This window comes from Camelus bactrianus, chromosome 10 (genome assembly GCF_048773025.1).
Source record: "Camelus bactrianus isolate YW-2024 breed Bactrian camel chromosome 10, ASM4877302v1, whole genome shotgun sequence".
Classification (NCBI taxonomy): Eukaryota; Metazoa; Chordata; class Mammalia; order Artiodactyla; family Camelidae; genus Camelus; species Camelus bactrianus.
Window position 1 is genome coordinate 17,442,446 of NC_133548.1, and position 27,700 is coordinate 17,470,145.

Genomic DNA, 27,700 nt, shown 5'->3' on the forward strand with positions numbered 1-27,700 from the left:
CTCGGTTTAATTTTTAAAGGTCTGAATGAAAAATGTTTAGTGAAACAAATATAATAATCCAGCCTTGAAGGCTATAGAGGAAACTGACAGTTAAGATGTCTGAACTGGGCCATTCCAAGTGTGGCTTCACACCCATCCCACTTCCTCTGCTTCCTACAAGAGCCGGCAATACCGAAGTTAATGTGAAATGCTTCTGGCAGTACAATTCCACTGTGAAGGCTGACTGGAGCGTGGAGTAGAATATTGCCACATACCCAACAGAAACATTACACTCTGCAAACCTGAGGTACCCCCACAAAGACTTGGGCTACAATTTGGTAAGACTGAGTTGGTAAACTCTTACCCATTCTGTTGCTTCATCATCTTCGCTTCTGCAGTCTCCATAGCAGGAGCTTTTGGCCACTCCATCCTGGGGGCCTTTCTTCAGTACTCGTATCCCCTGCAAGTCCAGACGCCGTCCTTTCATCTCGAGTGCCCCCCCAAAGCCTTCCAGAGGCCATGCCTGTTGAAATTCATCCACCAAAGCCAGTATCTCTTCTGACATTTTTGTTTCATCTGAGTTCTCCATCTCATCAGAACCGTTGCTTTCCTCAACCACTGTACCTGAGATTCAAGCACCAGCATGTCATTAAAAATTACACAGAACTCACTGAAGTACTTAAGTGACTCCAACTTTGCTTTCTGAGAAAAGTTTTGGCTCTGCTTAGAGGCACTTCTGTAGCCCACCTTCATAAAAATGCCATTTAGCATCTTCAAAATTCGTAATAAAATGTCATCTTTGCCATCAACCTTTTGTAAAAACCCTGGCTGAGAACAATGACAGCAGCTAGATGGCAGGTAGTCATAGATTATATCACTAGTGAGCATGACGGTGGCTATTTCGTACGTGTATTTTTTGGAAAAAAAGACCAACTCACTCTAGATATAGGATATAGATGGCAAAGATGAAGTTTATTATGATATTTATTTATTTATAGGATTCTTCAAGCTCTATTCAAATAGTATATGAAACGTCATAGCTGATGTTCAGACCACACAGTCTAACTGCCTTAACTGAACAATGATTTGTTTAATGGAAAATTATCCTAACTCCACATGAAGGCCCCCATTTTCACTAATGGCTGATATAAGAACTAGCAATATACTAGTGTAATTTTTTCCTAAAATGGTAATCAGGATACTTATTATGTTGCTCATGTTTCTTATGTGAAGGCTCCCGGGATGTTTTTCAGCGCAATGGCCTAGTAAAAATTCTCTCTCCTGAGAAGTCAGTATGTTTCCATTATTATACACTGAAGGTTACACAGTCCCACAAATTCCCCTATGTGCTTAACTAAAAAGCTGAGGACAAAATTAGTCTGAGTTTCTTAAGAGAATGCTTTCCTTTTTTAAAAAGAATTCTTTGCTATTTAACTTTTGCTATTTTGAATTAATGGTTGAATCTTATAAGATGTGTTCCATGAAAGTGATCTCCAGTCCTTTTTGGAAGTATACAATGTACAAAAACAGCTAACAAAATGGAATGCCTCCTTTTGTAATACGCACTGGACAACCTCAGAGCTTGGGGTTGATTGTTCACAAAATGCCAGCCCATATTATCCCAGTTATCCCAATAATCTTAAATTGGTTGTTCTAGCTTGTTCAGTGATTTAGAACATGGCATGAATGAGCCCAAGGTCAGGAATCTCGTATCCATATCACCAGGCCGATAGCCATAGTGAGTAACCCATCTCAGAAATGCAGTTTTAGTTCCTGAGAAGGTTTGGGGTAAGAAATATGGCTGATTGCCATGGCTAAAAACAACTTAAAGCTTTGAGCCCCACTCACAGAAGGTCTGCAGTGTCACCCTTAGCTCTCTGGTGGCATCTCTATTTCTCATCCCACTTTCTATTACAGAAAGTGGGAAGGTCTGTTGCCAGGCTGGGAGTACCACTAGAAATCTGTCATTCTTTCTTGAAAAAGCTATAGGGCTCTTCTGCTTGTTAACAAGTGACTACAAAATGTACTGCTGTCCTTTTGAGTAAGTTTCTTTTAGGTTTTCTGAACCCATCTACTGGTTTCTATTATTTATTATTATCATTCATGTTCTGAAACAAGCATAAAGTCAAATAGGGATCTGACAAAGTCTTTTTCCTTAGGATATGTAGATTAAAAATGGTTGGTTACTTGCCAAAATTATGTGACCAGTATTATAAATGTAGGGTTGACAAAGAGTTCTAATTTTCAGTTTCTATCTTGTTTGCTACTGTATTCCAAATGTCCAACATTGCACCTGGCACACAGCAGGCACAAATAGTTGTAGCATCAATTAATGGGAACTCAGGAATAATTTGCTTTGCGAAGTCCTTAAGGATCTGCTGTTCCTGCCTTTGCCTTGTCCTGCTGGCAATTCAAAACTTTTTAAGATCTAAAAAGTGTCATGTGTTCAAGTATTGACAACCCAGCTGAAAGGTAAGCAGCAGAAAGGCAGGCACCATGTCTGCAGCACAGTGCCCGGCACACCATGTGACTTACAGACTTCTCAGTAGCTGATCCAGGAAAGCAGCTGAAAGAACTGCTTTAGAGATCTCAAAAAGCAACTTAATTAGGATTGCCTGGCATCTGACTTGTAGCAACAGAGTCGTCTCTAAGTAGTACTCCTGTTATTTTAGCTTCCTCTCCTTCCTTCTCCCATGGCTACCATGGGATTCCTTGTACTTGGTCCTAAGACAGGAAAGTTTTTTGTTGATAGATTTGGCCATAGCCAAGAACATGGGCTTAAAGGAAAGTGGCTTTTGGTCAAAGGTGAGCTGCAGATAACTAATTCCCCAGTGTGCAATTAGAGCTGCATATGGATGCTGTGTATGGAAGCCTTATTTCCATTCAGTAACTACTACTATCTAGAAAGCATTCATGTCGTTTAGTTGCAAAGAGTTCTGCAAGCTCAGGTCCCAAAGGTTAATACTGCCCTGTGCCCTTACCATATGGTAATATATATCATTATTAAAAAGTTCTTAGAGAAAGAGTTTTTCATTGATGGAAATCAGTAGTCCATCAAGATAGACTTATGGAACTTGCTGCAGGCTTCTGCTGCTGGCAGCCATTCAGCCTCTTCAAAGGCTGCTGGGGTTGGGGTGATATTAATTCCCAAAGAACACCACTAAAAAAAGGTGAGGAATGGGGAAATCATAAATGTGCTATGAGTTAGGAAAAATAAACCAATCTTTATTTATTTAGAGACTGCTCTGCACTACATGCTATATAGGTGGCAATTCCAGAGGAATTAAAGATAACTAAGTTGGAGACACAAAACTACATACATTAAACAACGAGAGAACAGTTACATTAAATTTTTTTTCCCTAAAGGAAAAACATAATTGAATATAGTCACAAAATGCTTCTTACAGGAAGGGAGACTACCTGAGGCAGGATTTAGACAGACTAGAGGTCCAGGGAGGGAACCCCCAGAATGACGGGACTAAAAAAGCAGGCATGTAGATACCCGTCTACATGCACACAGATACAGCATAAAGATGGGATATGTGAAGGCACTACTAATTTCAAATTAATTAGAACAAAGACTGTATACAGAGGGTATCAGCAAATAAGATACTGAGGGAAGGTGGGTGACACTGAGAATCTCTGAGAAAGTCAAGAGGAAGATTCACTATAAAGGAAGCCTCTAGTTAAGCAAAAGAGTAACAAGATGAGAGTCGTAACATTTATAAAGGGTAGAACAGTAAATCAGTTGGTGTACTGGGGGTGGGGGCATGCAGGAAACAAGGAAGACAGAGGACAAAGAGACTAATTAGAAAGGTATTTCAAAAATCTCTATCAGAATTATATAAAGAGAAGCTGACAGATTAGCAGGAAAGGGGAATTTTAAAAAGGGAGGGAAAAGAGGTATATAAGGAAATTTCAATGAAGAAAAATTAATAGCATTTGGTAACTAAATGGATATAATGGCAAATAGAATAAATCCAAAGATGATTTCAAGATTTTAAAGCCTGATGTGAAATAGTGAGCTTTCCACTATGTGAAATTTTAGAATCTGTGAATATGAAACGATAATGCTATTTACGAAGACGATGGAATTAGGAGAGGACAATAGGGTAAAGTGTTGGGATTTCAGATGCTTATTCATTAAACGCTTGTTATGTGCTTATAATATGCTGAGGGCTCAGAGTATAACAACTTGTAACAAGCTTATGGTCTAGGCTAGAATGGACGGAGGAATGTATCTTCAGATGCTGTCCAATAAGAAGCTGAAAATACAGAATTCAGGTTTGAAGAGAGGTCTGGACTATGGAGGGATCTCAGAAGGTTTTAAATTATACTTGAAGCAGAAAAAAGAAAAGGTAAATTTTAGGCTTGCTGCTTGTGGGGCAGATGGTATGATATACTGGAAACACAGACTGAGACCCATATCTTAATTTATCTTTTTCAACATATACCATTTTCACACTGGACAAAGAAGGATAAATATTGTGAAGAGACTTATATGAGTTAATATTTTGTCACTCTGATGAATCCTATCTCAGGGTACTGGGAAATTCACAGTGGAGTCTGAGCCCTGGGAGGTAATCTGGCAAGAATCGCAGGGACAAGAAGTGCTGAGAGGTGGAGAGAAGCGTATGCAGTTCTGATACAAAAAGACAAAAAGAAAAAAAAAAAGAGAGAGAGAGAGAGAAAAGAAAGGAAAAAAGGAAGGAAAGAAAGTCCACTATAACCTTGCAATGTCCCAGGCGCACCTGGAAATTCATGGGTAGGTCTGGAGACCTCAGTTTAAGAGATTTTCAAAGTGAAGCATGTTCATAGAAAAGGACTTGGTCAAAGTACTCAAAACCATGTTAAGTGAAGAAAGGCTGAAGAAATTAAGGGTGATTCCATAGCAGGAAGAGTAGCTGATAAACTGCGCATGCACACACAAACACACACACACACACAAATCAAGACTTGAGTAATATTTTGCTAGAAAGATTTTTGTAATACTTCAAGGATGGTGAAGGGGCTAGAGTTAATAGGAGTTATTGAAGGAAATGAGGACATTTCACTAAAGGAAGCAAAAGCATGGAGGGGTGGCTAGGCAGAAACAATAATCATCTTCAAATCTCTAAGAAAATGTGACATTAATGAGAGACAAGACTTTGTTAGCCTCAGAGGGTGGGACTAGGAATGAGAAGTCATATTTTAACTCAGTATTAGGGAAGACTTATGAATGGTCAGAAAATGGAATGGGCTACCCAGGGAGAGCCTGGGCTACTCAAGCTTGGAGCAGAAGCAGAAGCCAGACAATGTTGGGAACACGACTGAGGGGGAGAGGAACATTAAAAGGTGATTAAAAGAAGATGACTGCGTTTGATAAGATGCAATATTAATAATCTTGGAGGAGAGGTTTCAAAAAGAGTTTTAGGGAGCAGAGGCTGGAAAGATAAATGCTACATTGAAAACTAAATAGATCGACAACAAAGAGGTAAAGGTCACACATTCAAAGAGATGAGCAGCAAGACAAAGTCCTTTCTTCAAAGTCTGTACTCTCCTCCAGAAATTCTTATATGATTAATATCAACAGGTTTTACTATTAGACTGTGGTTTCTGAAGGCAAGAAGGCACATTCTACCTTTAAGAATATGTCTCTTTGTATCAAAAAATAGTATACAATGGAATTAAATTAATTTGGTTGCAAATTAGGACCCCACCACCATAGGACCTTGGGCAATTCTGTCTTGAGTTCTAGTGTCTTCTTTGCAGCAACATGGATGGACTTGGAGGGCATTACGTTAAATGAAATAACTCAGAAAAAGACACTGTATGGTATCACTCGTGTGGAATCTAAAAAATACAACAAACTAGTAAATATAACAAAAAAGAATCAGACTCACAGATGTAAGAACAAAACAGTGGTTACCAGTGGGGAAAGGGAAGGGGGCAGGGGCAAGACAAGGAAGGGGATTAAGAGGTACAAAATAATATGTATAAAATGAGCTCCAAGAATATATTGTACAACACGGGGAATATAGCCAATATTTTACAATAATTATAAATGGAGTATAATTTTTAAAAATTGTGAACCACTATACTGTATACTTGTAACATACTCTACAGCAACTATGCTTCAATTTAAAAGAAGGCAGTGGTATCTTTTTTGAAGTCAGAATATAAAGCTTTGGACTTAAGCTTTTTAATGCATAAACAATGGCAAAAAATTTCAAGGCAGTAATCAGAAAGCAAAAAAGGCTTAGATTAAATCACTCAGACTAAGGTGGGTACAGAAATGATTCACTTCTGAGAAGAAAACAACAATCATTGAGTTTTGAGTTTTCACTTGCACCAATGGTGCTCTTCCTTCTTCTAGCCGGGTCAGGATAGGAAGAGAAAACAAAGAATTCCAAGAAGATAACATACAAAGTAAATAGGGAATTGTTCCTGTAATAACTCTTGTGCAAATACGTCAGGGCCCCCTTCACTGACATTTACTGAGCAGATACTGTATGGATGCACTTGTGGGGACTTTGGCTCACCAGCATCCTCTCAGTCTCGCAACGGTAGAGTCAAGCTTGTGTTTGTATAAGTGAACATTTACTGAACTCCATTTGTGTATCAGGCACTAAAATACATGTTTCCCTAAGTTATTGCATTTAAATACTCAAGAACACGCTGAGGATTTTTATGTCGTTTTTTAAAAAAAAATTTAAATTAATGAGGTAAGGAAGGCTCAACAAGATTAAGTAATTTGCCCAAAACTTAACAAGTAGATGGTGGAGCCAGGACATGACAACAATATCTCTGACTACAAAACCGATGCTCTTTCTTCAACAGCTAAATTTTCTCAGGGAGGAATTCTGGACTAGATGATGAAGTATTAAAGTAGTGGTTTTTGAAATGTTAATCAGTGACGCGATTTCCACCAATCCTCGCCAAAATGAGAAACAAAAAAAGGCCACGTATCTAAAGTTATAATACACACACACACACACACACACACTTAGGTCCAGATACACATTTGTTGGTACTGTTGGTAAAGATGCCAACTGTCCATTTTTGAGAAAGATAGACCTTTACTCTAAGATTGCCTTTGTACTTTTTTGGCATTAAAATGTTGTTTTATAAAATAATAGTAATAGCAGATGCTAGTTTTCTTTAAAAACGACCTTACCAATTAAAAAATAAAGTTTTAATCTATCAAGCCCCTATTTCTGAGAACCACAGGCAAATGACAACGTACGAAATCAGAAGACCTGGGGATGAGTTTTAGTTATATACCACCTACTGCAGGTGTTAGGCAAGGGACCTAACTTCTCAATTTTCTCATCTATAAGATAGGCTTAATAATAAAATCTATTTCACAAGGTTAATACGTAATTCATAGCACCTTGTAAACTATAAAGCACCACAAAAGGCAGTGATTATCATAACAGTTTATGATTACTAAAGAGGATATAACTTTCTTTAAATTTTCCTTCAAAAATAGTTTTCAAAAATTCTTTAATGTCTATACTTGACTTTTATTATAACGTACTATTTTTGTTAGAATATAAGAGTTTTTCTGACTCATAACCACACTACAGGAAGCCTGCTGGTATAAACATGCTAACCTATATCACGACTGTAGTCCCTGTGGTCTTGCTGTCAGTGTCTAGAGGAAAGAAGATGGTACTCCCAGAACATAGACATATGGTAAAGAAAAGTTAGTGCCTGAGAGTAAAACTAGTAAGAGCCACCATCACACTATAATTAAATTAGCAACGTGAAAAGGAATCCACCCTAAGGGAGTCTGCATGATGCTGAAGGGATCCGACAAACACCTACTCCCAGCCAGGGCAATGGTACTGTATCCCAGTATGGAGATGGAATGTAACTACATGGGAAACAGGGAACTGAAGAAATTTAATTTAAATACTAGGTAATAATCTGTCTCAAGCAATGATGTATTCAGAAAGTGAAGAGATAAAGAATAAGATTTTGGTTGGGTTTTATTATGAATTGTCCCAGGAAAAGACTTTAATTGGGTAGTCATGAGTATTCTGAGATATTGAGTCAGAGAGATTGTTATCATGGCCTGGCTCCATCACCTACTAGTTGTTAAATTTTGGGCATTAAGTAGTTGTGTTAGAATAGGGACAGTTTTTATAAACTGAAAAAAAAAATACCCCTTAACATTAGTCAGTTTCATGTGTTGATTCTAAGTTCATGAAACAACCTCATGATGTCCATTTGGTTGTGTGGGTACCTGACGCCAGAAAGCGACAAGAAGCTGCCAGGCACCACAGAGGAGTAACTCCATTATGAATGAACAACTGACCATCTATATGAAAAATCAATCTCTTTTGAGTTGATAAATGGGAAATTAATTTCCTTAAAGCCCATTGATTTCTGCTAGAACTATGAAACTAATTTTCTAAACTTGCAAAGGTAAAGGTCACAACTTCCCCTTTGATTCTAGCTTGCTTCTTTCAGATCTTGTTTTTTAGATACAATAATACTTAGAAGGAAACACAAGATTTTGTAACTGTTAAATATGTTAATCCAATCTTAACAGGAGGGCATTTCATTATTTAATAAATATTTACTGTACACAGGAATAGAAAGTTTTATATGGAACACAATATATAAGAAATTCACAGTCTGATATGATGTAAGACACACAAGGAATTCATACTGTATAAAATGTGCCTTGACAAAAAGTAGGAACAAGACAGCAAATGGAGCAACTAAACACTTGGAGACCTTTGTGAACGAGGAGATGACATTTGAGCTGGATCTTGGAGATGCACAGGAGTTGTCTGATAAAGTGAAGAGTACGCAGGGGCCATCTCCAGCCTGGGTAAAGACATGCAGGCTCAGAGCAGCATGGCACGTGAGGGAAATAGTGAAAGGTTTGTACATCCTGCTGTGTAGAGACTAGCAGATGGTACAGTCAGAGACAGAATCAGAAGCCAAACCTCCTCACATCCTACATTAAGACATTTGGACTCTTCTATAGGTAACAGGGAGCTACTGAAAATTTTAAACCTATAGGCAACTTACCAGATCAGATCTGATTTTAGAATCAACTCTTTGGACACACAAGAAACTGGTAACAGGGGTTGCTTCTGCTTTTTAAATTGTACACTAATTTATATGCATTATCTTTCTCTCTCTCCTACACACACACACCTCCTTCCACCACCCTCCCTCCATACACAGACTGAAGTAAAGGACTAGATACAGGAAAGCGATCATGACGCTACTGCAACAGCCCAGGAAGAAATAAAGAAAGTCTGAATTTAGGCAGTGTCAGAGGGAACAGAGGAAGAGATGACAGATTTAACAGGCCTTAGGAATGACTGAATATAGTGACGACTGGCAGAGTTTTGCTGTTAATAGGGAGCAGGAATATAGGAATTAGAAGCAGTTCTGGAAATAGGGCAAAGTGAGGACAAGTTCAATTTTGGATATGTTAAATTTGAAGTGCCTGTGGCACATCCAGATAAAGAGACACTAAACAATTAGAAATAAGATCTGGAGTCACAGAGAATGTCTTGCTGAAAATACAGATTTAGAGTCATTGGTATACACCAAAGTATAAGAAACACCAAGAGATAACACATGGAGGAATAAGAAAAAAAAGACTGAGGTTAAGATCCTGGGTAAAAAACAATAAGGGGCAAAGTAAGGAATAAGTGAATGAAATTCACTGAGGACAGGAAGAGAACCAAGAGCAAGTGATGTCACAGAAGCCAAGAGGAGAAGAAGAAAGTTTCAAGAGCGAGCTGTACACAGTTCCAAAGGCAGTGAAGTAGGATGAGTCCTAAAGAGAAGGCATTCATTGTGGCAATTACAAACTGATAATCGTAACTGTTCAGCATAGCATAGTTCAAAATGTAGCCATAAATGGAATTTTAGGAAAGAGCCTGGTAGGTATGCCTATTATTCCAAATCTTTAAATTTTATTGGGTTAGTGTAAATACAACTTGCTTTTTTCCCCCAATGACTTAATAATGACATTCAGGAGACAGACTGGTACGTGAATCAAATTTGTTCTAGCAAAAGAAGATGCTGAGCTGGAGAAAAAAGAAAGAAGTGCGGAGAGCACTTTCATGTTATAGCTCGTCGTCTGACTCACAATCTGAGGATCATCATCATGGTTCTACAATAAAATAAGTGACTGTTAGAAGGAGACAAACACTTAAGAGCAGAGACAAGCCTAAGCTCAAAGCTTAAGAGTTGATTTTACCCCAGAAGCACAGCTCAGGTCAAATCAACTTACTTTCAAGTCTAAGGACATCTGAGTCCCTCCCTGAATTCTCAACAGAGAGCACAGGGTCCTCCTCTGTTCCTGTCCCAGAGGGCTCTTCTTCAGCAGCATCCAGGGGCTGTGAGTTGACAAAATATTTCTGTTTGTCATGGCTGTTGTCCAGGGTTTTCTCATGACAATTACCTCAATGACAAGAGACATAGACAGAGCACATTAGAAACATCTCTCCCGTGTTATCCCATAGCTCAAGGTCCCCAAGTATCAAGGGCCAAAAGGTGACTGTGTCTGTTTTTCTCCAGCAGAACATACAAAAATCAGTGAGCTGGAGTGCCCAAAGCTAGATCACTACTGTGATTTAAGACTTTGCACTGAAGTTCCAGTTTCACCTGCTAGGCTATTTTAAGAACCAAGTATTTGCAGGGAGATCTCATTCTCTTCATAATAAATGATCGTGAAACACTTCTCTGCAAGTAAAAAAATCATAAATAAGTCGTTTTCCTCCTATTCGCCTTTAGAAGGTGAGAAATGACAGATTAGTACCTGAGTAAGTCTGTAGATAGATGAATTATAGCAGAGAAACATACCATTCTTGCATCATAGCTTAAAATGAAAGATATACCAAAAGGTAAAGGATTATAAATTAAAAACCAAGGACTTAGAGGGGGATTTGGTGGTGGCAGAGAATCCACATTTAAGACTGTCAGATCACAAAAGTACCTGTTTTTCTTTTGGAAAACAAATTCTGATCATGTAATAAAGATTTAACTAAGTATAAAATGTCAAATCTTGAATGTAAACATAGCACTCTGATAATTTCTGGTATGTGTGTATAGTAAGCATGACCTCTTACTCCAGTTCTGCCCAGGAGTCAAGGAGCTTTGACCTGACTAGGGACTGCATGTTAATAGGGATAAAGAGCCACTATCCAGCCCCACCTGATGGTCACTCTCCGGGCAGGGGAATGTGTTACTAGGCTGTTGTATCTGCTGTGGCAGGGATCTGGCTAGCTGAACAGGTTTCCTCTTCCTCTCTTCTGTTCCACGCGCACTGCTGCTGAAGATGCATGGTTTGTGGAAGCCTACATTCCTATTATAGGACAATTCTTTGGGTGAGAGTATGTAGGTAACTTTTCTCCTTTATCACAACACTCAAACATGCTGTAAAAGTTTTTTTTTTTCTCCTTAAGAAAATGTTGTCTCAAAGAGACATATGTACCCAATCAAGCTATCTTTGCAGCAATGGAAGCACAAAAAGTCTCTTTCTGGATCTGATGACTCCCTTTCAGATTCCATAATTTAGGAAAGCACTTATCAGGCCAATTCTCTTATTGTGCCAAGAAAACGTAATGGACTCAAAACCTTTCCCAACTTACCAGTTTAGAGAAAGGAGACTATGCTTAGGGAGTCACTTCCCATCTTCCAGTTCTGCACTATCACACATCTGAGGCTACCGTTTTCCACAAGGCTACGTCAGAAACTGAAGGTTCTGTTTCAAGAGAGCTTTAGCGCTCAAGAAACTTACAAGCAACTTGGGGAGACAGTAAATACACGACAACAAATGATAATGAGGTAGCCTACTGCGCCAAATAAGTGCTTCAGAGAATAAGCTTTGAGTAGGTAGAATCTGAATTGTGAAGAATACATAGGACTTGAAAACAGAGAACTTAAAAAGGAGGGACTACAAGGAAGGGAACCAATATTTCTTGAGTACTTCTGTAGTTTTTCTTTCACTTACCCCTCAAAAACACCCTGTGAAATATTATTAATTTTATAGATAAGGAAACTGAGTCTCAGTGAAATTAAATAACTTGCCTAAGGTCAAACAGTAAGTAAGTGGTAGACTGGGGATATGGATCAGTTCCATTTTACTACAATGCTTCTTGGCTTTCCCCTAGTCAACAGGGGACCTCTTTAGCAGAAAGAGTAGAGAAGGTGGCATTTTAGGCAGGGAGGAATAGTGTGTTGAGCAAAGCAACGGGACCAGGACTCTTATTTGTGTCTGGGAGGCAATGAGAAGTATGATTTGATAGAGACAGAAGGTGTGGGGCCCTGGAGGCTAACAGGAAAGAAGCCATGAGCAACAGTAGTCTCTTTCTCCAGATTCTCCTGAGAGGAAAGAAGTCACTGATTTTCCTCCACTTCAGTCTTCACCATCTAGTACGTGCAGGTAAGTACGGGGCATAAAAGCATTAAAATAAAACAGAAATGACAACAACCCACTCTTTACATCCAACTGACTAAAATTTACTATCTTAATTGGGATATAAACAAGTACGACAATTAAAAGCAGAGAGGAAACATGACAATGATACTGATAATCTGAAAACATATGTTACTCCTAACGAATATTCATTGCCTTTAGCTTTGGTGACTTTGCCTCGAAAGCATTTTTCCCCTTGACACAGGTTGACTAAAGCAAAAGGACAAACCTTTAACACTGGAACCAGGAAGATTCTCGCTGTGTTTTCTACAGTTGACTTGTTCCTCCAACCTTTGCATCTATCCCACCCTCTTCCCATTGTAAAAATTTAACTGGTTTCATCTTTTAAAATGTCTGTAATATTTAAAAATGCTTTACAGGTAATTTATAAGATACCACGTGCAAAGGATCCTGAAGCTAAAATTAGTCCTCCTGTATGACCTCAAACCCAGACACCCTCTTGAAGCAAGCCTGTGTGTTCTAAGAATGTCTTGCCCTCCAACTCAGGAAACTGGGGCAATTAAAAGAAGAATAAGAAGTTTATGTTAGGGTATTTCTTGAAAGTAGGCAGAATCAAAATGATCAAGTAAAAAATAAAAAATAAAATAAAATGATCAGGTAAAAACTACACTGCTTTAACATTAGAACTGTTACTATTAATTTTCTTAGGCTGACAGTTAAAAACAGTCTAGTATATTATTAGCACTCTGGTGAGATTTACATAATTATCTAGGCTAACAATAGAAAGTCATATTGCCTAATTTTTTGGTGAGGGAGGGGAAGTAATCAGGTTTATTTATTCATCTATTTTTAGAGGAGGTACTAGGTTTGAACCCAGGACCTTGTGCATGCTAAGCATACGCTCTGCCACTTGAGCTATACCTTCTTTCTCCCCACCATATTGCCTAATTTTTAAATCACTCTTTCCAGTTATCTGAGGGAGAACTAAAGAATTTCAGAAAAAAACAAAAGGTTCTATTCTTTGATCTATAGTATAGGTCTACTCCAGCTCAAAGGGAAAACAAAAAAAGCTGATTATGTGGAAAAATATTGCTTGTCTTCCCAGCAAAGGCAGAAATGATATTCTCATTAAAGAAACATAAGAAAATGTTGGAGAAGGAAAAATGGAAAGTAACAGTCATCTTCCAGGAATATGACTATTATCTTTTGCTGATGCAAAAATGAGGAGATTCTAGGGCTTAGACTAACCTTGAAAGGGTTTTTTTTTTTTTTTGGAACTACATGATTCAAATGAAATGCTTTAGATAACAAGGTCCTATGTGAAAATGGAAACAACTTTTCTCTGCTTAATGCTCTATACTTGCTTGCAAAACATTTAGCATTTAATTCAAATGCTGGCAGTCTGGTTTTTCTTAGAAGGAGGAGAGTACAAGGTAATACCAACTAAGCATGAAACTCCAAAGAGGGTATTTTTGATTCTGGAGTTGCTATGAGATCTTAAGACATTTCAACATCCTTTTCAGTGACTTGAGTATGCCTGTATAGATTGGGTCATTAATATAAACCTACCCTACAAGGGTATTCTGGAAAACAACTAAATATTTAATATACCTTGCCAAACTATAAGTCTCCGAAGGGATAAAGGCACAATTTATCCTGTGGCTAAACAGATTTTCAGAGTAAACTAAGTTCTTAGGAACCACTATCATGACTAAGGTTAAGGAAATCTCCTAGCTTCTCATGTTAATTCTGTTTACAAAGGTCCTAGAAGAATATGGATTTTCTAACTAGAGTTGGATATCCATTTATTTGTTAATAGGAATTCTTTCCTTCTGAACCTCATAAGCTGGTAAGAAATTCCTGGTTGGGTTAGGAATCCTTTAGGGTTCCTCAGGATCCTTGAGGGTTAGTTATAATAAAGAAATGCCACAAAACCGAGACACATCAGAACTTTGTAAGAGCCAAGTAACTAGAGCTAGCCAAGTAAAACTACTGACAGACTCGTGTAGTTCTTCTAGCACTTGACATAGCGGGTAAGAGCATGGACTGGAGCCAGATTAAGTAAATTCAAATCCTGTTTCTACTACTTTCTAGCTGTGTAGCAGGGCAAGTAATTTTTAACTTCTTTGTGTATCAGTTTCCTCAACTGCAGGTTGTTTAATAGTAGTATCCACTTCACTGCTGAGATTAAATGTAAAGAGCTGGACCACTGCCCAGCACACGGTAAACTATTATTATTGTTATCTCCCTGAAAAGTTGCAAAGGAATAAGTTATCCCAAGTAATCTCTTTTAACAAGGCCTGCTGGCTATAGCCAACTCAGAATCTTTAGTATGAGCAACTGGCTCTCAGCAGTCATCAAAATATTTGCTCAATTTCAACTCTGGTGTGTGCACCTGTATGTATGTGTGTGTGGAGCGGGGAGATGCTGGAAGCAGTACTGAGTTCATTTCCACCAGTCATTCAGAAGAAAGCAGCAATTAATTCATATTAAACTGCTCAGCATAACGAAATCCTAAAGTATTTAGTAGATTTAGAGATTAGCCTCACAGTCTGCTCTGTGTCTTGTAAAGGACATTTTTTACTAGATAGCATGGATTCCTTGCCTTACAATCTGAAAATGGACTACAGTCTATGTTAAGTTAATCAACACTCGCCTCTTTGCTGCTCAACAACTCCTGTTAGGTTGCTACTTTGGCTCCAGCCTTTCTGCAAATCTTTCTCCCTCTAACATACTTCCCCCTACCCAACAAATATGTGTAATATTCCTATGTTTCTGACTATATAATAAATTTCTAAGACACAAATAATAATTAAACTGATTTGTAATGGGAATGAAAATTCAAATTTAAATTTTATGTTGCTGAAGGCAAAGTAACATATGTCAGAAAAACGGTCTTTGTGAACAGTGGAATATTCTAAAAATATTCCTACCATCCCTGTTCTGTGCTTGGGCAAGGTAGGCGGGCAGGTTGCACTAATAGGATTATATACTCTAAAGTTTGCTTTCCTCTGCCTATGAGAAAAGTTACCTTATAGGAAGCATTCAATTAAATAAAAGGTACCTGGATGGAAAACCAACACTGTCCTCTTAACAGATATGAGTGACTTTTTAGAGTATCTGTCTTTGTCCTTACCTTTTCCTCAATTGCACTCAAATTACTCTTTTTTTTTTTTTTTGGTAATCAGGTAACTTAGAAACACATTGTGAATGTTTTATTTTACTGTAGTTTTAGCTACCTCAAAATTTCATATTCATTTTTCTAGTAAGATAATATGTGTTTTAGAAAAGGTAGTAAAATAAATTGTGAAGTGAAAAAAGTGTATCTTTCAGTTGCTCACCATTACTATGCAAAATCACTTTAAAATAGTACCAGGAAACTTTAACTGTGGGTGGCATGTGGGGCTTGGTACCACACAGAGTAAAAGGTATACTTGAAGAAGTAAGAAACCTTACTGGGAACAGAGTCCTTTAAGATTTCCACCTCCAGAGGTTGTTGACAAAGTCTTGCAGATCTTGTTCCAAGAGGACCACTCCACAGTATGGATTCACATCCTGCTTTAGCTGCAGCCTTACCATATTAACTTGGGCAAATCAATTAATTCACTTCTCCGTGTCTAGGTTCCTTATCTGAGATGGAGGGATAAGCTACTGTCCTATGGTAAGAGAAGTCTCAGGAAACGCCACTGCTGAAACCACTGTGAATGTAAGCATACCAAACTCCTTGCATTTGGGTGAAACCTAGGTTGCTGACGGCCGCACCTGAGACAAGTGAAGCTGCCTCACCTCCTCTGTCCTGGGCTGTGTCCTCCACTTGGAAAGACAAGAGTAGTGATTTCAACAGAAGTAATGCTCCTTAGACTTGTTCTCACTCAGCAATTACTGCTGAATGAAATTCTCTGCAGGAAGTTTTAAAGTAATGCTTACATAATAACTGATCTTAAAAGTACAACTCCAATTCGAAAACAGACCATATTAAAGACCTGAAATCAGCAACCTCAGAATTACATAGGCATTCCGTCATGGTAAGTGAATGAGTCAGAAGTGAGTTTAAAAAAGAAAAACTAAGAAAAAGTGTGTGACCTCAAAAACTAGTGAGAGAGAGACAGAGATTGATTACCAATTACTACATATTCTAGAGTCAAATTCTATCCTGGGGAACACTGTTCACACATGGTAGGGGAATCTGGATTGCCTAAGAATTCAAAGATGCACTGGTTTCTACAGACCTGTACTCCCTGTCTCCTTTTAAGGGAGAAAAAGAACTGGGTGTAAACTGGCCCCCCTGTCTTGCCACGTGGCCTTCCCTTTAAGTGTGCTCCCTTAAAGCACAGGGAGCAAAGACAGCACCAGCTGAGACACAGACACCAGGACATGCAGGCTGTGGAAGAAATGACTCCAGTGATGGAATCCAAGCTCTCCACAGCTATGACTTTGTCTAGAAATGTGAAAGATCAGGTTCGATCTCCAAACAAGGGAATTTAAACATTCACTGGAAGTTTACTAGAAAAGATAACTACACTGAAAAAGAAGGAAAATTAATTGCCACAACTCCTGCTATTATCATCATCATCATCATCATCATCATCATCATCATCATCATCATCATCATTAAATTTGAACCTCTGTCTTCGGCCTAGGGAAATTTGTTTCAAGCGAGAATGCTGGGGAAACAAATCCAATAGATTTTTCTCACACTTACTGATTTACCCATAAATGTTACTTTTTCAATGAGGGTCAATAAGGACATTTGTTTGCAACTTTCATTAAAAACAGTGCAGACAGGAGGTAGGAGAATACAGGCTATTAAGATGTGTCATCTTCTAGTGGACAAGTGAGACACTATAATTCCTTTTCTCCTCTCCCTGCTATGGTGTGGGAGCTTCAGATAGTAAAAGAAGATCTCTCTATATGTACGTTGAGTGGGGCTTGGTATAAAGCATTCTGGGTAAACGGTGTGTGGTTACAAGTTACCTACCCTTTATTACTAGGTAGTCTCAGTAGTTCAGAGTTGAAATACGATCAGCTAACTTGCTATCTGAGTACATTCTCTGGGCTAAACATGGTGAGAAGGATGTGGAATGCATGGTGGGCCAGGGTGTGAAGATGAAGAAAGGACTGGTCCCTGCTTCGATGAGCGAGAGAAGTCTTGTAGGAGAGTTGTGTCTTGTGCACAAGTAACTCTAATGGTAAGTCACAGGAGTTGAAGGAGAGGCGCAGGTAGAATGACTGGTTATACATTACTTGTAATTAAGGGACCCGGTGGGCAGAAGTGGGCCTTGAAGGATGGGCAATATTAGAATTTTTGTGCAGGGGGAGGGCAGGAAGGAGTTATAGGGAAGAGCTGCTGAAAACAACATTAAGCAAACACAGGGAACTAGGAAAGCAGGGTGTATGTGGTAAAGAAAATAGGTTACCCACAATGGCATCATCATGTCATGTCAGGTACAATTTCCACTGACTTGGCAAAAGACAGAATGATATTAAAGCCCTTATGTAGTCAGTGAGCTTAAATTAAGCATATTTATTTGAGTCAGTCACACAGTGTTTGCGGTGAGTTGGCTTCATTCAGTTCTTGATATCTAGAAGATGCCTACAAACTGAAGGTCGGGGTGGACAGGGGCGCCGGGAGCGCTTAGATTTCCTAGCTATTCACAAGCTTTGCGGTTTACATTTACCTCTCCTTTCTCCAGCTTCAAGTGATTAGTCACCTGCTGACATCAAGGAAAGAAATCAAGTAGGAAAATCAATAGACCTTAACTCTGGTGCTCTTCCTCAAACTACAGATGAAGGCACAGAGACATGCACCACTGGGAAGGGGCCTGCCATGAGAAGCCTGTTGCCATCAGGCCTGCCCTTTTTCTAGAGCAAAGAGATAATGCAAGGCCGAGGCTAATGAAATGCCAAAGGCTACTTGGTCATTTTTACTCCTCAGATTGAGTGAACTGTAAGGACAATATCTCTAGATGGGAACACAAGATCTTAGTTATTCCATGATAACGAGCTGCATCCAGTAATACCTCATAGGACTTAGATATGAGGAAAGAGTGTCAGGACTTGCTCTTTACACTGGTGCGGGTAGTAAGTATGATACTTAAACTAAGGTTAAAAGAAAAAAATAGCCTTCAGAAGCACTGAACATTTTGCGCAAGACCCTGCAGATTTCAGTAAATCCTCTACTTGCCTGACTGCAGACCCACTTCAGGAGTTTGGGAATTTTGACTTGAGCATACCTACATCATCAAAGTACATATGGCCAGTGCATTAAATCAAGTGAAAAGCACAGAAAAATAAATGATAGTATCATACTATTTCCTTTTGCTTTATGTCACCAAATGAAAGTCACCTGGAGGCACTCACTTCAGTGGCCACTCTGCACATGATAACGTGGTTTCCAGGGCCTTGCTCTCTCCCAATTTTTAACACTTATGGTTTTTAGGCAGTGTACAGGGAGAGAGGTGATGAACTGTTTAGTTGTTTTGTTCAGGGTAGGTTTTCCTCTAGCTATCGCTCACATCACGGAGGGAAATCAGCTATATTATTACAGGTACACCAGGAATCAAGACTTGATCAACACCAGGTACCCTCAGCTGCTACTGACCTTCTCCTGAAATTTGGTATGCTTGTTCTTCTAATAATCATCACTTTGGATGTCTGTGATCTGACTGGGTTATTAACTAATGCCTGACAGCAGCTAAAGTGGTTTAAACTGCTTTGAGTGTGGCAAATTCTGAATGGAAAATTTAGATCTGTTGTTATAAAAAGCAACTAAATGAGAAGACAAGAGAAATCCAAAGCTGTGCTCAACAGTAATGAAATTTGATTTAAATTTCTCCTGCATTTTCGAGATCACAACTAAGTAAATTTTGGTGGTTAAGAAAAAGTAACAGATGCTTGAGATTTTCTTGGTCAATGAGCACAGTAGTTAAGAATAAAATAAATTCTACTACTAGTAATAACTAACATTGAATGAAAAAGGGAGAGAAAACCCCAAACCACATACACACAGACACACATACATATGCCAGGTATCCTCAGTCATATGTGTTTTAAATCTCACCAATGCTCTTTTCTAGTGATTATCAGACTGCTGTATTTCCATCACTGAGGAAAAAAAAACATTCAGTGATTAAATTTGTAAAGGGGTTTAAATATTTGGTGCTCACTGTATTAAACAAAAATTACAAAAACTGGGAATTCATTTCAACCAGCTGGTTCACAGTGCACATAATGAATTTTCTGAGGCACAAGTCACTTTAAAGAAAAAAAGCCCACTCTACCAATGCAGCACAGATCGTGTGTGTGTGTGTGTGTGTGTGTGTGTGTGTAAGAGAGAGAGAGAGAGACAGAGACAGAGAGATGGAGGGAGGGGAGGAGGGAAAGTTCTGCCAATTAGAATAATCTTTTTGAATGAGGAAGAATTATGCAAATGCTTGCTATGAGAGAGCAAAGCATCAGTTAGCATCACAAACTGAAATATCTCCAAAAACATCTACAACAATAAATGGAACTGAGGAAGTAAAAAAAAAAAAAAAAAAAAGAAAAAAAAAGACAGCATCCAATGAACTTGCCTAACTTACTATAAAGTATTTATAACTAGAAGTTAGACCCCTTCAGTTCCTATCAGAAGACATGTACAACTGCAGCGACAAACCATATTAAAAATATCCTGTTCAATCATTAGTGAGGACTAAATAAAACAGACCTCATCTTGCTCATCCTTCATATTTTCTTACTGGTGTGTACAATCACGGTGTCCTTAGTGATGTGAGTGTAGGAATCACAGTAAGCTTCTGATGCAGAATGGAACCCACACACAAAGATGTCTTAATATAACTTTCCAACCCTATCTGTAGATAAGTGATCACAAAATATGATTAATGACGCCTTCCAGTGGATGTCCCCACATCACACACACAGCAGAAAGGAAGCAGAACCATGATCTAAACTTAATTTACTTCCTCAAAAATATAGCTGACTTCCTTTTGAGACTCAAGATAGTAACCCTAACACTGGCAAAGAGCATTCGCACACCTAATGCGTTAAGCTCTGTAACTCAGAGAGATTATAAATTTGCAACTTCTTATTTTTAGGGTAATGAACAAAAGTATTCCGTAAGTGAGTGACAAGCGCCTAGCTGACTTCAAGAAATGCTACTGAAATACCTAAAGCGATAGCTTAATTGTTGTCCCTGGTCTCAGTCCTTGGAGCATCATAGCTAAGCTACAGCAACGTAGTTCCAACAGTTCTGCAGACAGAATAAAACCACTTGCTCTATGTGTATGACATGTCGGGGCTTAAAATACCTTGCTGAAAAATGCCCTACTTCTTCACTCACCTGCCAACATTTTCTACTATTTTATTCCAAACACATACTGACTTTTTCACGTTTCTAACAAGTGAGTTTTTAAAAAGTCTTCCTTATTTGTGTGTCCTGTTAATATATTTTCTAAAGAACAATGCTTGCTATCATTAACTATTTGCTTTAAAGTCATTTTAGTCACACAGTGACAGGATGAAACATGAGTTATATAGTTTAGAATCTATGCCAATAGTTCTAAAAGTAATTCAACTATATAGAGAGAGCTCACTTTAATATTTCCATTATCCTAAAGTTTATTCTTACTGTTTTAGTGTAGATATCTCTCTATTTTACAGAAAATACTTTTGATAAAATGAGGTCAGCAAATGATTTTCTAAACTGTTAAACCCAGAGCTTCCCACACTATTCATTCATCAAATACTGTTGTGATTTTCCCATAGGTACCAGTACCATTATTTATGTAGTTTTTTTTTAAAAATGGATGCACTGTTTAATCTTATCTTAATTTATGTTCAAAGGGAAAATCAGTACCACTTTTCATGAATCACAGTTTTGATGTGCTGGTTATATATTTCTTCTAATGCCCATTAGAATAAGCCACAAATGCTAAAATTAAAAAATGTTAATCTAAGTACCACCTAAAAGTGTGCACACCTCTGGTGGTATTCGTACCACACTTTAGGAACCAATAGAGACACACTACTATTCATTTTTTTTCCCCTTCTCAAGCCCTCTGTTCCTCTGACTTTCAAGACCTAGCTCCCTCTTGGGTCTCCTAATACCTCTCTTCACTCTTTCACTGGCTCTGCTCCTTAAATGCTAGTATTTCCTAAGATTTCATTCTTAGACTTTTCTTCTCACCCTGGAAGTTCTGAGGGAAACAGAGACATCTCTGAATGAACATGTTTATCATTGAACTTATTTTCCAGCCCCATATCAATGCATAGATGATTTCTTTCCTGCATGCCCTCTCTTAATTAATGACATTCACATTTATCCAGTTACCAACGTCAGAAACCTCTCTAGTCAGTTCACATTTTGAGTCCATTGTTTTCAGCCTTTCCTCTCTCATCACATCTCTAACTCCCTCTGCCCCTCTCCACTCTCATCTGACAAGTGGCCTCTTATTTCACTGAGAAGTAATCAAAGTCTCACCATCATACTATACTTATATATTGTCCCTTCTTCTATCTAAGGACAACCCTGACCCTACATTTGTGCCTTGGAGCCCATCCTCTTCTGTCTATTCAAGAATTTTGCTTCTATGATTATTTTTTTTCTGTATCTTCAATTTCTTCCTCTTTACTGGATCACTCCTATGCAAACATATTACAATATTTTCTATTTTTAGAAGAACAAAACTCAAACCAAATATCTTCGATCTCGCATTCCCCTCCAACTACCATCCCATTTTTCCGCTCCTCACTATAGCAAACCTTGACAGATGACTGGATAAAGAAGTTGTGGTATAGTTATACAATGAAATACTACTCAACCATAAAAAAGAATAAAATAACATTTGCAGCAACATGGATGGACCTAGAGATCATCATTCTAAGTGAAGCTAGACAGAAAGAGAAAGAGAAATACCGTATGATACCACTTATATGTGGAATCTAAAAAAAAAAAGACACAAATGAGCTTATTTACAAAACAGAAACAGACTTATAGACATAGAAAACAATCTTATGGTTACCAGAAGGAAAAGGAAGTAGGGAGGGATAAAACGGGAATTTGGGATTTGCAGATATTAACTACTATATAAAGTAGATAAACAACAAGGTCCTACTGTATATAGGACCAGGAACTGTATTCAATATCTTATAAAAGCTTATAACTTAAAAAGAATAAGATAAGGAATACACATAAATATGTAACTGAGTCACTACGCTGTACACCAGAAACTAACACAACATTGTAAAATGACTAAAATGACATGTAAAATTTTAAAAAATTAAAAAAAAATAGGTCTTTGAGACTGTATCTTTCTGTTTTTGTTTTTTTTTTAAGTAGATATCTTCATTAATTCCCATCAAGAATGTAATAAAGCAAAGGTCCTTAACTGCAGGTAGCATGTGCTGGATAGTCCACAGGAGGGCAGCAAAATACAAAATGCAGAATGTCTTTTTCTTCAAAATCTGAACTCCTTGTAAAATCGCTTTAAGTTAGAAGTTATAAATCTATGGAAATTTAGTTTGAAGAACACAGACTAAAACCTCAGGCAATGAAACAAGTTATAGAAGAATGATAAAATTTAAGTAAATAGTAAATAGATGCTATAAATAAACATTGTAAAGACAATACAGGATAATTCTTCTACACACTGGAACAGATATTAACATTCATGTATATAATTTGGAAACTTTTTTTATTGCGGTACAAACTTTCAAATACATATTATAGAGAATCTTATATTCTAAGCATTCCTAGACATTTAAGTCTGAGTTATGTATAAGATTTATTCATAATTTCTAAAATCTGGCCAATAATTTTAAGTGGGCATGTATCTCAGTGAATTAAGGAAAGACCAACGTTCAGAAATTGTAGGGTTGATGCTTAATTATATTTGGTTAACAACAATGCCATTATTAGTGCATGCCTATATAGCATATTTATATATTTATATATATACATATAAAAGCATCTCATGTAAACGAAGTCTAATAAATATAACCCATCACTGGTCTTATGTTTTCTAAAATAAGAAAAATAAGACCAAATGAAGAATAAAAATAAAGTAAAATTATGTACATCAGAGACATAATAACAGAACAATGTATATTACTTAAGTAGCAGAAAGTACCTTTGTTAGATGTAACTTTTTAATTTTAAAATCAGTAAAGTTGAAGAATGAAATTATTTAGAAAACACTTTGGAGTAAGGAATGCTTGGAAAACCCACTATCATGAATACTACAGATTCAATATCTATATTTCGCTTATATTGTTATAAAAATCATTTTTCTTTGGTCATTAGAAAAGGTAATTATTGCTTAATGAAATTTCATTTCCTGTGACACTTTTACTTCCAATTTTTAAAAAGTCCTTTTTTTAGTGTTTAGCACTCAAGAGACTTTACTTATACTCAAAAGCATTGTAAGTTTATTTAACAGATTCCATTTTACTTTAAAAAAGGCCAAGTAGGTTGTTATTGAAGAATGAGTTTGATAAAGCAGTCAGTTCAGTTCTATCTAAGTTAAACTGTCAAATAACAAACCAATAAATGTGAAGGAAAAAGTGTGTATTTCAAAACTGCCAAAATAATGTTTAATCAAAAGTAGAAGCACTAACTTCTCTTTTACAGTCAACTTAGAGTGGGCAATTAAAAATTCAATCTATTATATTTCCCTTCCCAGCATCCTTGAAACTGGGATGCTAATATAACTAACTATAAAAGAAAAAGATTCATTAAATACTATTTAAAGGAGAGAGAGGGAGATGATGATAGGTAGTTGCTATAAAAACACATGCACCTAACAAATGGCAGTCAATAAATGATTTCTAGATTAATAAGTTTGGAAAAACTGTCAGATAAATGATTCTGTACTAATTGACACACTTTTAGCTACAAAGTTTTTACAAGTAGGAAATTTTGTGAGCATGATTATGTACTTTTAAGCTGAATAAATCAGTATTCAAAGCTAAACACGATACCTGTGCAAATCTTCCAAGAAACATAAACTGAAAATCTGTGTGAAAAATTCCATGATTATATATGAAAATCAATATAATACTTGCTGATGTTAAAAGACAGCCTACAATTTTAGTTTAGTTCATACTACCCAAGACATTATACTATATCATATATGCTATAAAAATAGTTACTAACATGGATCTTTAAAGAAAATAATTTGTGGAAGATTAATAATAGTGGTCAGAAAAAGTGTTTTTAAAATGTTTTCCAAAAGTATTTAACGATTTTTGATCTTGAAACGCTTATCTGAAAAGCTTTTAAATTGGAAGCTTTTCAAATAGACTTTCATAAGAGAATTTTTTTGGTTGGGAAAGAGGTGAATAAGGGCAGCTTAAATTCTTGCCCAATAAAACCAATTACAATATGAATTCCTTGATTATTATATGGAAAAGAATCACAAGCACTGTTTGTCTCTTGGAAGCTTTGTATAGTCATAATAAAAACCTTAGACAGATAATATGTCAGAAAAGTAAGAAAACTTATGAAGCTTCTTTCAATACTGCAAAAGTGAAAAAGCAAAAGGCAGACAGAATCATCTGAAAGTACAGAAATGCTAATCATTACTTACAAGTTTTTTTTTTCTTTTCATCAACCATTTAGTAAAGCTCAGAGTTAACTGGAGCAGATGCAGCTGTTTAGATTTTAAAATTAGAAATTCATGGTTTCTAGAGGTGTTTGTTTCTTTCAAGTTTCAGCTTTTCAAAGCTGGAACTCAGGGGAGTAGCTGTGAATTATTACAGCTATTACAGGATTATTGTGGAAACAAGTCATGCAAAAAATTGTCAAAGAAAAATTTTAATACTGAAATTATTTCAGTATTATCAGTAAGTTTTTAAACCAAGAAAATGCTATATCATACATTTCCATTAGGGGTAACAGTATTAATTTAGTAGTTAGCAGATGTTGGCTTCTTTTGTAAACTAATTAATTACAATATAAAAAGGGTTAATGATTTTTTAAAAATTAAAAAAAATTTTTTTAATGAACTCTTCCTGAAAGAACTAAAAATGGTATTCCCTCTTACCAAGTCGAATTATTTTCTTTTATTGTATCTAATCCAATAATATTCCTGGAATAATCTAGATTACCAGATACTACAATTTTGAGAAAGATCTGTTTCAAGTTAATAGTTTCCTGGGCTACTTGAGATTATGTTCTGGGGAAAAAGCTCAAGACAACCAAATTTCCTCTCTTGGTATCAGTGACATAAAATAAGAATAAATTTTTAGGAACTAAAATGCTAAGTAAAAGCATGTAAAACCAATGCTAAAGAAAAGGCTTTTTAGAAAAGGATCACTATATACATATTAAACTCTTCTTCCCAATAACAGAAAAGAATCAAGAGAGGTGAGGGAGATGGTAGTAAGCAAAGAAAGTAAGATTCTATTAATATAAGCAGCTCATTGAAAAAAGTGAAATCCTGTTTATAAGGCTGTCCTTAGATAACCTACAAAATTTAGAAGATCACAACATATTTTCTAGTATTATAAGATGATAAAGATCCTTAATTTGCACCTTTAAAGTTATATTTTGTATTCATTATGAATTTCTAATCGCTTTTATATAACACCTATTACGTGATAACAATCTCACTTAATTCTCCCAAAAAGTATATGAGATTTTATTGTCTTTCATTTTATAGACTAGGACACAAATTACTTTACTGGGAACAGGAGGACAGTAATGGTAGAGCCAGGGCTCAAACGTGAATCTGTGTGAGTCCAGCACTAGACACTCCACCACACTCCCTTGCTGAACCACTATCTTAGGCCTTCAGCATTCACAGAAGAATTCTAGTTTAGATTGTGTTCATCAGTGATCTACCCCTGAGCTATGGAATTATGTGGCTGAGAGATTTTTTGTTTCTTCACTAAAAAACTGGGCTCTGATATTTAAAGTGACTTACTGTCTGTCATTTCATTAAAATCCTAAGGCAGTATGGTATTGTGAATAAGGAAAACCAGTTTTGGGTGCCAAATCTAGTAATTATTGATGGTTTTTAGACAAGTCACTTAACCAAGTTGGTGTCACTTTTTGGGTTTTTTTTTAAATGTCTGAAGTGTAGGAGCTGGACTAATCTTTTGGTTGAATATTACAATCTAATCTGAACATTAACGGAGCACCTGCTTGTGCTCTACAATGGCAAGGTGTTGAGGATCCACACGTGTAAACAGCACTGCTCATAATTCAAGTTAAACTCATTTTTTTTTCCTTCTAGTGAAGTTTAAACAAGTAAATAATCATATATGGAACTCTTAGAAAGGGATCTATTGTTTAGATATTAACTCAAGCAGTTTTGAGGCAGGTGGATACACTTATGCACATGCATATGTATACATGCATGGAGGCTGTGAGAGGAAGTGGAAGAATGCAAAGAAGATACTTCATGTCAGGCCACTATTTCAAAGGTGCAGGAAAGGTCTAAATCACCTTCACTCAAAGACAAGGGGTTATATTTCAGTGAATGAGGATGGAAACACTGCTTCAAATCTCATTACACAGTTTAAATTCACAGCAGAAAAGAATATTCTTTACTATAAATATCAATTGTTACAAAACATCAGAGATTTGAGGGAGAGAAAAAAATATCTCACAGCCTATCATCCCAGCTGAATATACTTTAATCAGCCTTTCTCAAACTAGGGTTCTGGAAGAGAATTAAGCCTAATACTCCAGTGTGTCTGTATAGTAAGTAACAAATGAATTTCTTTCCTATATGTCTTAAATTATGCTAGTTATGTAAAAATCCTTAGAAAAACTGAGGAAATCATTTTCTGTGTTCTGTTGATCGAAACAGGAATCCTGATTGAACTCATTATTTTGCCAGCATTTAACAGTTGCTTACCACTGCAAACAGAAGACGTGATGTTGTACAGAAAAGGATAAAACTGCATACAGCGAATCAGCTTCAGGCTGTTTTCACACTCTGGGCATTTGGTAGTTAATTTCAAAGCCTGTCTAAAGGCCTCAAGTGCCCCACTGATATTCTTCAAAGCAAGGTAAGCATTTCCCAGGCTCAAAAAGGTCAGGGGCTGAAAAGAGAAAAAAAAATCAGCAAAATGTTAATGAATTGATATCTTCTGAAGAGTTACAAAACCTTTTCAGTATATGTCTTTTGCATCTTTTTAGGTTACCCCATAAAAGTTAATGGCTAACTGTCCATTTTATTTACATCAGCTAACTCTAAACTGTTTAACACAAATTTATTTTTTAACTTTCACTAAGATAAAACATAGATAAAATGTGTAATATACACTAGTCTTTAGTGTACAGCTCAATGAATTTTTATATATGTATATATCCCTGTA

At 36.8% G+C, this 27,700-nt stretch overlaps 1 protein-coding gene across 5 annotated transcripts in view; it reads right to left on the bottom strand.

Annotated features, from left to right (window-relative positions):
- TTC17 (tetratricopeptide repeat domain 17) overlaps positions 1-27,700 on the bottom strand; it is a 102,187-nt gene that overhangs the window by 27,587 nt on the left and 46,900 nt on the right. For all 5 annotated transcript variants that reach the window (XM_010964656.3, XM_045523971.2, XM_045523972.2 and 2 more), the window contains exons 16-18: positions 27,238-27,424; positions 10,229-10,399; positions 344-603 (exon numbers count right to left, since the gene is read on the bottom strand). In XM_010964656.3, the coding sequence (XP_010962958.2) occupies positions 344-603; positions 10,229-10,399; positions 27,238-27,424 (618 nt within the window). The remainder of the gene's footprint in view (positions 1-343; positions 604-10,228; positions 10,400-27,237; positions 27,425-27,700) is intronic.